General features: G+C 43.2%; 1 protein-coding gene across 1 annotated transcript in view; it reads right to left on the reverse strand.

The window, feature by feature from the left end:
• Positions 1-11,981, reverse strand: part of SLC25A3 (solute carrier family 25 member 3) — a 17,972-nt gene that overhangs the window by 5,391 nt on the left and 600 nt on the right. The window contains exons 3-7 of the mRNA XM_019515035.1: positions 6,080-6,204; positions 2,299-2,478; positions 1,970-2,151; positions 1,002-1,174; positions 143-253 (exon numbers count right to left, since the gene is read on the reverse strand). Coding sequence (XP_019370580.1) covers positions 143-253; positions 1,002-1,174; positions 1,970-2,151; positions 2,299-2,478; positions 6,080-6,204 — 771 coding nt within the window. The remainder of the gene's footprint in view (positions 1-142; positions 254-1,001; positions 1,175-1,969; positions 2,152-2,298; positions 2,479-6,079; positions 6,205-11,981) is intronic.

An 11,981-nucleotide genomic window follows, 5' to 3' on the forward strand; every position in this document is an offset into this window, starting at 1 on the left:
GTTCTTAGGAGTTCACCTTCACCAAAACTTAGATCCACTACAAACTGAACAACTTAAAAAAGCTGATATAGCCCTTCCCACTCATAATTTTTATTCTTACATGCCTCCCGTTAAATAAGATTTAGAAGAATAAGATCCTTACCTCTGAACCCAAGCCTCACAAGCACTTGTGAGGCAGAACTGCCCTTTTCCTTATTCAACACCGACACTACAGAATCAGCAGGATGAGAAACAATGGCACAGAAGACACCAGCTGAAAGAAGAAATCTTATTAGTAAAATTCTTCAGGTAACCAAGGCAGGAAAAGCACTAGAGCCAAAATTCTTGCTGCACAAGAGACTGTGGCTACAATGTACTCAAATCCTACAGGAGTGGAGCCTGCTTTTGCATAGCCTTAGTAAAACAGTTTACAGTCATACAAGCCTCAATTAGAGCACTCCAGCAAATAGCAAGCCTGTGTTCTTTGTACAACCTAGTTAGCTCTAAAGGAGCAGGGCTAATCTGTAGCCCACATTTCCAGGTAAGAAATGTAATTCCAATAAGAAGTTTAAGGCTCAGTAGTCTATTCCCCCTGTAAGCCCTGATGCTGGCCTTGGTAGAGTGAGCCATACTCTTCCTGATCTGAAGTTAAGTTACATTTCATACCCACAGCTTATCCGATTTAGAGATCCTTTAAAACCTGTCAGAGTAGGCAAGCCATTTAGCCACTCATTCCTTTCAAAGCCCTGAAAAGTTTTAGTTTTGGTTAAATTCTGGTAGCCCTTTGAAAAGCACTGGTCTAGAGCTTTTCCAACTTGTGGTCCGCAGACTCCTGGGGGTTCGCAGACTATGTCCAAGGGGTCCGCAGAAGATGACTATGATCAAAAGTATGCGACTACCCACACTTACAATTCAAAGGGGTCTCCACCTCCATTTGAAAAAAGGTTAAAAGTTACTGCTCTAGACATGATATTAAATGCTCTAACATTTCTGAAGTTATCAGTATTTGGATACTTCCTTACCAATATAGCCAGCAATAAATGTGACCACCAGCTGTTCTGCCTTTGAACATTCACTCCGGGGCTTGGGAACCACATACTTGTAGAGAGCTTCAACTGTACGTTCAAAGCAGGCAAATTTCATCATTGTGTATGGAATCTGCCTCATCCATAGTGGGGCAACACCTTTGTAGAAACTTAAAATTGAAGAGGTCAAGTTAGGCTATAGCATTTTCAAATTTGTAATAGAAATGTATTCCATATAAACACAAGAGTAAACTAGAATTTCCTCAAGCTTTCTAATCTCAGCTACTCATATACTTGAGTTAGCCTACTGTTAGGTTTAGTAAGACCTAGCCTTTGATGTTGGCTTACAAGGTTAAGTGTTTCTGGCTTTTGCCTATACATCGAGGCAGACGTTAAACTGACCTGTTCACTTCATTGGCTCTGAAATGCTTATCTCCAAGATTAACATATAAAATTAAGTATGTACAGATAGAAACAGTGATTACAGAAGTGTGGCACTTGTTACAGTTGCCCATTGAATATTCGTGTCTGCATACCAGCCAAGTCCTGATAGTGAGAAATGACATGTAGAACTACAGTCACTTCTATCAGAACACTGGAGACTAACATGCAGGTATATTGCTCTCACATGCCAATGACTCAAGCACCTTTGACTGTACAACCAAAAAAGTTGCTGAATATCACTTGACTGGAACTGCCAGAAACCGAGAGTTACCAAACAGAACTCAGCCCAAGAGATATCCACAAAGATGGATCTAAGGAGCATGTTGCCTAAAGTATTTTCACAGCCCGAGTTTTAGTACAAACCATGATTTCACACAACTTCAGTCATCTTTCAATATTGTGGTTACACTGTATACAGACATGAAAGGCATTAATGATCCGACTTAAGCCATAGCCACTACTTCGGCCAAGGCAAGGTTCAAGATCTTAAAAAAAGTCTGGAGGAAAGAGTTAATACTTACGCCCAGAGACCTTCTTCTGCATACATTTTTGGAGCCGCTTGTCTCAGAGTGTTAGCGTATCCAGGCTGTGTCTGAATACGAACTTTAGCAGCTTCCATTGGAGCTAGAGCAATATCAGCAAAAAACTCTGCACTAGCAGATGCAGCCAAGTATAGCGATGTACGCCACAAATAAGCATTTTCCTAAAATAGGAATCAAACCAAGAAATGTAACTAACAGATGCTCTCAAACTGAATTTAGTATTTCCATTGTACAGTTAGAAGACTGCTACACTACCACATTATATACTAAATAGGTTTCAATTACGGATTAGAGAACTTAAAACTTACCTCTCCTAGAAGGTTACCATACAGGATTTTGAAGACTTCATAGAAACCAAATTTGCAAAGCCCTTGCATGGAGTAGCCAAAAAAGGTTGGAGCCCATCCCTTAGCCAAACCACGAACACCATCTTCTTTAATTGTAACTGAGAATCCATTGAAGATATTCTTATATTTTTGTGGATCCACCTAAGAAAGAACAGAGAGTTAATTATCTGGTATACACCGTGGTAGGGAAGGGCCTTTAAATAGAAAATATTCAACTCCTTTTCTTGTAGCTCCTTGGTACAAATAGTTTATCAACTAAATTAAAGGGGGGGGCGGGAATTTGTCAATGGCTGATCTTTAAGTCTGCAGGCTTAATAACAGAGGCTGACGTCACCTTAAAAGTTGATAAATTTATCAATCTGATAGTATGCACTAAGAGGGTTTTGCTGACCACAACATTTAGAAGTTGTGGGGGTTTTTTGGTTAGGCTTTAAGCAATAGTTAACACTTCCATGATAACACCAGTTTCTCAACTCACAGCATAAGTTACATCAGTGCAACCAAATACACACAAAAAGGCTTGGATGTAATCGTTGTGTCAGGCAGTTTTGTTTAGCTGAAAGATAAGACTGACACAAGCTTTAAGTAGTGATCAGGCCTCAAAAAGCTTACCTTGGCATAATACTCAGCAGCTGAAAATGTGTCAGTTACTAGTTTTGTTTCCGGAACTGTTCTAGAAATAGTGAAGTTTGAGTATTCTTAGGCCTATAGTTCCTAATCCTCAATCACCCTCTTACTACAAACTTGTCCAGGTCTTACGTTTCCCCATCTTACTTCCTGTAAGAACAAGGTAATACCTGCAATATGAAAGTGGATTTGAGTCTATTCCTCATCCAACCTGCATTTTTTAAAATTAATCTAGTGTTTCCTCAATATTACAAAGGACCATTACAATTGATATGACTACAATATGTCATTGATTCAATTTGAAAAGGAAAGTTTGTTTAGTTTAGTTTACTGTGTATTTTTCAGGCAGCTAACATCCCCTTCTTTTACTAGAGACTGATGGCAATGAGATTATTTAAATCTGAAATATCATTTGAAAACCACAGAAGTGGGCAGGAAGCATTAGAACAGGGGTAGGCATTCTACAGCCCTCGTCTCTGCAGGGACAGGTACCAACAGCAGGCCAGTTCCTGGTGGCTCCCACCTCTGACCCAAAGAGGATCATTCCAACCTACAGCAAGAAGAGGCCACCTACCCCAAGTAGCACCTAGAACTGCTCACTCCAATATCAGAAGCAGACTTCAATTAAACTGCTGTTTAATGTCTGTTCCTTAGGATTGTCAAATATGCTTTAGCTTCAAGTTCATTAAGAATTTTAGGGGGCTAGTTTCATTTTGGGGGACATTTAAAGAGCATACAATTAGCTTCACTTTTAAACTTTAAAAAAAAGCGTAAATCTACTTGTGCTAAAAGTAGTATTTAAATTTCAAGCTACAGTTTTGTTACCATATAAATGTTTACTTTGACCAAGTGGTGTCAGACTAATTCACGTTTAAACACATTGCATTCTGATCAGCTAAGCTTTCATTTCATATGGAAAGAAACCTTGAAATTTTTGCCAAGGATAAGAGGAATTTCTGAAAGAAAAATGCAGTTAAGAATGAACCCCAGCAGTTTCACTGGCACATTTTTTGTTCTTCCCAATGACCTCCACCCCACCAAGAAGGTTTTTGCTACCACAGAAGTTAGCCAGGTTTGAAGTGACACTGCTTACTAACGTAACGTTTCTAGCAAGTAACAAGTGCATTTGAATTTGCCTCTTTCCTGAAAGATGATTCTTTAACACAAGGATGGGTAAGTATTTGGGCTGGAGGGCTACTTAAGGAGTTTTGGTGAATTCTTGAGGGTTGGGGGTAGGGTAGGAGTGGGTGGGGAAGCAGGGTCTGACCCAGGCTCAGCCCTGTCACAGTGGTTTAGACTACTCAGCATGGGGGGGGGGAGGAGAGACAGGGAGATGCCAATTTATCCTATCCAACCTCAGGCCCATCCATCCTGCACCCAATGCTGGGGGTACTGGATAAAGCAGGCATGGGCATGCATGATCTCAGTGGAGACTGGCCCGAGACCCCCAAAGGCAGGGTCCACTTGGCCAGGAGGATGGGATGGGGCTGCAGGCAGGCAGGAAGCAGAATGGGTGGGTAGAGCCAAAGCCAGGGATCATGGCACCGTGACAACATGGGGCCAAGGTCCAAAGCAGAGCCACGATCTGCTCCCTGCCTGTCCCTGTAACTGGTGCTGGTTCCCTGCCCTCCTGCTCCTATAAAACCGGCACCAGTTGCAGGGACGTGTGAGGAGTGTATTGTGGCTCTGCCTTGAGCCCCAGCCTTTTACCGTCAGCCCTAGCCACCCATTCCACTCCTGGATGCTACTCCATTTGCTTGCAGCTCCATCTTATTCACTTAGCTGAGTGCACCTTGCCCATGGAGCTCCCAGGCCAGTCTCCATGGAGACCCTGCCCACCCACCCCCCTCTATCTGGCCCTCCCAGCAGTGAGTGCAGGGCAGCAGGACTGAGATCTAGTAGTAGCAGCAGCAGGGCACCTGCCTGTACCCAAGCAGTGGCAGGGAGGAAGCCCTGCCAGGAAGACATGTCCAGCCACCCCCACTCTATCCTGTGTACTTCAGCTCCTAATGTGCCTGCACCACATGCAGGAACAGGCAGGCTGCACCTCCACACCTGGGGGCCGCAGTACCAGCCACATAGCCTGAGCCATGGTGTATCTCCCATGTCTGAGCTATGTAGGACTGGATAGAATCATGCCACAGGCCCAAACCAGCCCATAGACTGTATTTTGCCTGCTGCCGCTTTAACTGAACAGACCCATGGGTGCTTTTTGTAATGGTAAATTCATCTTGGCTATTTTAGACTTTTTTCCTGAATTCACATGCAATGAGCACTCCAAACTTAACTAATGCTTTACTACTTAAATTCGAATAGCTATTTTGACTACAGGAAAAATGTAACCACACAACCTCTAGCTGGTAACTCAATTCCAAGGTTTAGCTACCACTGTATTGCTGGAAGACTCAATTTAAAAATCCAGTCCCAAATCCATGCAATACACAGCTTCAATGTTAATTTCATCTAATAGACATGCATATCATATCTAGTAGAGTTACAGCACCGTTGTAGCCATGGCAGTCTAGGAAATATGCAAAAAGAAAGGGGGTTTTTTGGTGTTTTTTGAGCAACCCATATAGCTGGGAGAAATGTTAGACAAGCTTTCAGAAGGGCATTTTGCACCAGAAGTCTGGTCTAGTGTCTCTAGCTATAAAATTGGTCCAATAAACAGTATCACCAAAAAACCCGTACTTCAATCATAGCTAAGATGACTATCGCTATGACATTATCTCGAATAAGATTCCTAGTACATTACTCCTATGCCTAAAGGGATTTGCCCTATTCAGTCATAAAACTAGTAAGTTTATGGCAAACTATTAGCTGCCTCCTTTAATACTCAGATGGACATTTCAGCTGCATTTAATGTTTACAAGTAACTCTAGTATAATGAAACAATGTTTCAATCTTGATTTATTTTAGCCAAAAGCAGAGTTTGCCAGGTCATTCAGGGATCTGCTTCTCTTGGAAGTTTGAATCAATCCATTAACTGTTTACCTAATCCAAAAGAGGTAAAATTCAGATGCGATCACTTCTGCCTTCTACTTGAAGTTGTTAAAACTAGCACATCATTATTAATTCATGACATACTGGACTAAGTGAAGATGAAGTTACAAACCTGGATACGGCATTTCACTAAATCCAGAGGTACGACTCCAGTGTGTGTCAGGCCACAACTTAGGACCCCACCAAAGCCACAGAGAGCATAAAACTTGAGCGAGCCATATTCACAACTGTATTCTTCTGCAGCAAAAAAAAGACACACCATGCTTATACAAAAGCCTCATGCACTGCTTCAGAAAGTGTTGGCTATTACATAAATTTAAGCCCCTAGCTTGTTAGTAGACTGTGCCACACTTTAATCATGCTTTATGAATTTCACCACGTTGCAACATGCAGAACAAACCTGGATTCTGCATTTAACCAAGTCTAGGGGAACCAATGCTGTATGTGTTGTGCCACAGCTAATAATTCCACCAAGGCCACACAGCATAAAGAATCTGCCTGAACCATATGCACAGCTGTATTGTTCTAGTCAATTAAAAAGAAAAAAAAAAGTTTGCATACTTAACTGTAGAAGCGAATAAAGGATATGAACTAATACCACATTTATGATCAATCCCCAATATTAGTCTCTTGAAAGCATTTGATAGGGTCACTACCCCATGATACACTAGTTGGTTACTCCATCACTCATAATGCGGTTATTTCTTCCTTGCCTTGGTACTGATCTCTAGAGCTGTCTAGACCTGCCAGCTTAAATGAATGCTGGAATCCTGACAAAAGCTGGTTCCTTGAAAAACTATTTGGTTCAAAGTTTCAGCTTGTAGACTTCCCATATCTGGTCTTAAAGACTTATCTAGGTCCCAGTGTAAATTTCAAACTCATTTAAGAATGTAATTTAAGAAAACAATTATGTAGTGAAAAGTAATTAGTAGGGCTTAAACCTCTTGGGCAAAATTGTAGTGGATTAAGTACAGCATTAAACCAGTACCGTTACAGATAAGAGTACCTGTATAGGGTAAAGCCAGGTATAAAACGCAGGAGTGCCCACTGAACAAAGCTGCATTACCACAAAATGCAATTCATTTCTGTTATAGAAAAATCTTAATTCTGAAGGCAGAAAGAGCTGAATGAAATCAGCGTTAAAAAAAAGAGAGAGTTGAGTAAGCAAGATCATGTTAGGTCCCTGAAGGGGGATCTGCAACCAGATACGAGAAGAGGGGGCTTCAGGGGGGCTCAGGGCCTGGAGAGACTGGGAAGGTAACAGCAGTGCAATGTTTAGAGATGCTCTGCTTTATGAATTGGATTGAGCATAGAGGAACTGCTGAACTATTTGTCTCAATAAATGCCTTCATTGAAGCAGAGCTGTCTAGTTGCTAGCTTCTTGAAACTTCAGGTTGCACTGAATCTCCCGAACAAGAGGCAAAGTCCCTGCACACTAGAAACTTGGGTTAGGGCACCAGGGAATGAGGGTTAGAAGGACTAAAAGGCCAGGGTCTTAGTGGGAAGGAGCCTGGGCTCCCTCCACCTCTTTAGGCAACACTGGGACTGTCTTTGGGGAACACTTGGAGACCAGACAAGGCTGCAGTGGTCTTGAGCAAGCACTCCATGGAGGGCACTCCATAAACTTCTACTGTTGCAATAAATCTTCACTCAGAAGTAACTTAAAAAAATTCATTTTAAAAGTTGAATCTGTTGAACTGATGCCAATTCAAGGAAGCAGCTTAAGCTGATCTGATTTAAAGACAGTTTACATGGTGTCCTGCAACACCTTTATACCATTAAGCTGCGTTTAAACTGGGCCAGTTACCATTCTGTTCAGAACCAGAGTTGCCATGTGGAATCAAATAAAGAACAGCAAAACTGAGGAAATCCTTATTTCAAATCACTTGATTTGAGAGTTCTCAGTGAGCCAAAGTAGTCCAAAGATGTTCCTCAGTGTATGACAGAGCAAGCATACTGGTAGGAACCCCCAGTTATTACCTTCCCAACAACTGAGGCAGCTTTATTCATTTGCCTTGATAGTGAGGTCAGAGGCTTCCAAACTGGCTTTATTCCTTTAGCAAGTTAGCATCTACCAAATCAAGATCTGCAGTACACTGCCAAACTCTAATATTTAAGATGCAGCCTTATGCACAGGGACCTACCTAAATTTGCAGAACTGCACTGTGCAGCAGCTCCTTTAATCTTGACCTTTTCACTGCACCTCCCCCCACCCTGCAATTGGCCAAGGGGCCCTCGTGGCCCCCACTGCTTGCTGATTGGCCAGGCAGCAAAAAACACCATTTAAAATATGCTGCAGTTTTTGCCTGCCAGCTAATCAGCAACCATCAGCTGCCAAGGCCTGTTGGCCAATCAGTGATGGGAGACGGCTAGGGCCCCATCACCAATCAGCAGCAGGGGGCTGCAGGATGAAAAGAACACTTCCGCCATGATTTAGGTAGGTCCCTATTTATGCAAGAGCATGTTTAGTCTCCTATTAGGATGAGGAGATTTCTCCGTTAAAGTCTGTGTCGGGGCGGGCAATTATTTTGGGCGGAGGGCCGCTTACTGAGTTTTGGCAAGCCAGAGGGCCGCATGACAGGCAGCCCAGGGCAGATTAATATTAATTTTCTAAATTTTTAGGGGCCCCACGGGCCGGATAGAATGGCCTAGTGGACCACATTTTGCCCACCCCTGGTCTATATGGTATTGCAAGTTGGAGTACTGCAAACTTAAATTAATGAATTCAAGTGCAGTTTTTAGCCTGTTGGATATTTTACTAATAACTGTTCACGTGATAGGCTGTAGACAACTAGACAGAGTGTCATCCTGTAAATTACTAATATGTTATAAGTACCTGCAGACTAAAATATTGAGCTTGGGTTCTTAATGCAAGACTTCCAAGAGAAGCAGAGGTTAGATATTAAAGAAATTGTAACTTAAAGTATTTGGTTTATAAGCCCTTTTCAAGACTAGGTTCAAGTTATAACAAGTTACATCCAGATCTTAGCCTACCATAGTCTTAATTTAGTCAGATGTTCTGCAGAATAAGCCCTCAAATTATTACTGAGCTTTTAGTCAATTAAGATATTAGGAAAAATCTGCCTCAGACTTCTATCAATAAAGGGACGATGACATGCTGCATTAAGTATTTAGAAATCTTTATAATGGAGTACCTGCATTCTACAAGCATCAGTACATCAGTTGTGAAACTTAGTGGCAGAAAAGCTTTTCTTACTCCAACCGAGTAATGGGAGAGGAGCAAATCTAAATTCTAAAGGCCCAGAAGATGCAAAACCAGCAAAGAGAACTTCCTGGTCTAATAATTCTTTGCTTAAATACAAGGTTTAAAATGTAAAATTGCATTTTTACACACATTAACGTTACAAAAATCTTTTACATTAAACCAAATCCTCACAATCTCTATCCAAACTTTACTAGATTGCAGCTTGCCACAAATCAAGAAAGTGATTCACCACTTTAAAACAAAGTAACAAGCAAGCCAAGATCTTGAACTGCTTAAGTGTATAGACCAGTGGCTCCCAGCCTCAACTCCAACTGAGGCTGCAATGGTAAAAAACGGGGTTGCAAAGAAGAACCAGATTTTCTCCTTTAAAGGAAAATAAAAAAAAGGAAATGGCAGGCTCCCTTTGCAGGCTTGCAGAGTTCCAACCGGCAAGGGGGTGGGGGGAAGCAAAGGAAGGGTGATTAGGCAGAGGGTGCCACATGCACCTGCATACACACAGTAGCCAGGCAGCAAGAAGAGCAGCTTCTGCAGTTTCCTCCAAATAAGCCTACTGGCAGGGGGGTGGGGATTGAAGGGGGAGAAAGACAGAATGAGACCCCAACAGCAAGGGAGGGAGGGCTGGGAGTGCTGCCCAGCCAAGCTGGTACCTTGGGCCCTGGACTGGAATGTGGGGCCCAGCTGAGGTAGCAAGATGGAACCATGGGGGACTTATCCAAGGGGCAGCAGAGGGGCTGGCTCTCAACACTGCATGTACTCCTGGGGAAGAAGGCATGGGGGGGCATCCACCCCCAGATTTGTGCATGGGGGCAGGGAGGCTCAGTGCCACAAGCCTCATACTAGTTGGGGTCACCATAGCAAGGCACCAGCTGCCTGCCCAGCAGCAGTGCAGGGCACAACTCTGCACTGCTGGGCAGGGGGTGCCTTGCCATGGCAGAGTGGTCAGCATGGGACTCTCAACAGCAGCATCACCAAGCTTCCCCACCCTAGTGCACCGGGTCCCACCTGCTAGACCATGGAGGTGAGAGGCAGCAGGCAGTCCTCTCCCCCTCCAGGCTCCACTCTGCCTGTGCTGTCCGTGGGCACTCCTAAGGGGGAGGGGACAGAGAACTGTGGGCCCTGGCCCCTTCTGGCAGGACTGGGGGAGGTAGTGAGAGATGGCAAGGGGGGTGGTGGGAGGCTGCAGGTTGGGAGTGAGGAGCCATTCCAGGGAGGTTAGAGTGATAAGAGGCAGGGTCGTAAGGAGCAGGGTCATGCTTAGGAAGAGGTTGGGAAGCACTGGTATAGACAGTGTTGTCTAGTTATAAAAAGGGAGCACCAAGTGTAGCAAAGGCTGCATTCATTACCACTTCAGGTTGCATTAAATGTCTACACTAACAAGAGAAAGCTCATTAATGCAAAATAAGAATTAATCTGATTTAAATCAACCATTTCTGCCACCTTGTTTAGTGACAGACTATCAGTATCACTAATAATGTCAATTTGCAGTTACATTCAAGATGTTTTATTAATAAAGCTTCACTTATTTTTAACAGTTTATTTATTCCACTAAACTCCAAAAAGAGCTAAACAATGCTATCAGAAGCATCTTGCCTCTTGGAAGACTTTTCTTCAATTAAATCATGCTAGTTAGTTTACTCAGTACTTCCAATCCCTTTGTGATAAGCATTAAAATAAAACTAAGGGGGAAGGGAGGGGGAGGTGGCACACAATTAAAGATTCAAAGGAGTAGAATATCAAGTAGTTTCCAGCGTGCTCCTCAAGAAATATTAAACCATTCACCATGTTCAATTAACATTAAGGATAAGATCACTGGGGTCAGTCATCATCTATAACTACATTAAAACAGATTCTTAGAAAGAAGCCAAAGTCTCCATTATAAGAAAGATTCAGTTAAAAGTACATATTATTTGGGGAAACCAACTGAAGTCGCACTGAACTAACAGGACAGTGAAGAATCTGATAGGCATGTTTCTTATCTAGGGGAAAACAAAACAAGTCCTTCAGTTAGTGAAGGCATCCCAATCTTTTACCTTTCTAGCTTTAGCCCGTTCACCCGAATTAAAGATCATATTTTGCATAACCCTGTTGCCTCTAACCTTTAAAAAAAGGTCTTGATAAAAAATAAGCTGGTGCCCTGGACCAGATTCAGGAGACTGAAATCTGTTCTCCACTGGTGACTTTCAGTGACCTTGGGAAAGCCATTGTTATTTACATGGTTTAGTTTATGTGAAACACAGAAATCCTCTTTCCACAAGATTTTGTATAGTATGCAACAGGTTAAGTGCCATAGAAGAACTTACAATTACCTTTTGAGGAATAGCTGAAGCCTCCTTTCTGCACATAAGCATATGCAACCAAGATAGCAACTCTAGGCAAAACTAGCCTGTAAAAAGCCTAGGAACTGGCTGGATTACTTGTAGAAATACTTGCAGCTCATCCTTCAAGTCCTCGCCATGTCTAGCACACATTTTAGTACCCCACAAGTTGGTAAACTTTTCGAAAAGAGTTACGAGAGGACTTTTCAGCACGAGCCAACTCTACTCCTACTAGCTGCTCCTCTCCCCCAGTGCAAAGGGCCGGGGGGGAACCATCACGGTCTGCTCAGATGCCGGCTCCCTTCCCTTCCCTTCCGGCCTAGGCACATGCCAAGGACGAAGGAGGCCCTGGCGGCTCCTGTAACCTCGGCAAGCACTTTGAGGCTGTGCCGAGGAAGGAGCAAGCCTCCACTACGGGGCTCGGCTCCATCGCGGGAACGGGGGTGGGGACGCGCGGGCCCCGCAGCCCAAGG

This window comes from Gavialis gangeticus, unplaced genomic scaffold (genome assembly GCF_001723915.1).
Source record: "Gavialis gangeticus isolate Ggan-Ray unplaced genomic scaffold, GavGan_comp1, whole genome shotgun sequence".
NCBI classification, from domain to species: domain Eukaryota; kingdom Metazoa; phylum Chordata; order Crocodylia; family Gavialidae; genus Gavialis; species Gavialis gangeticus.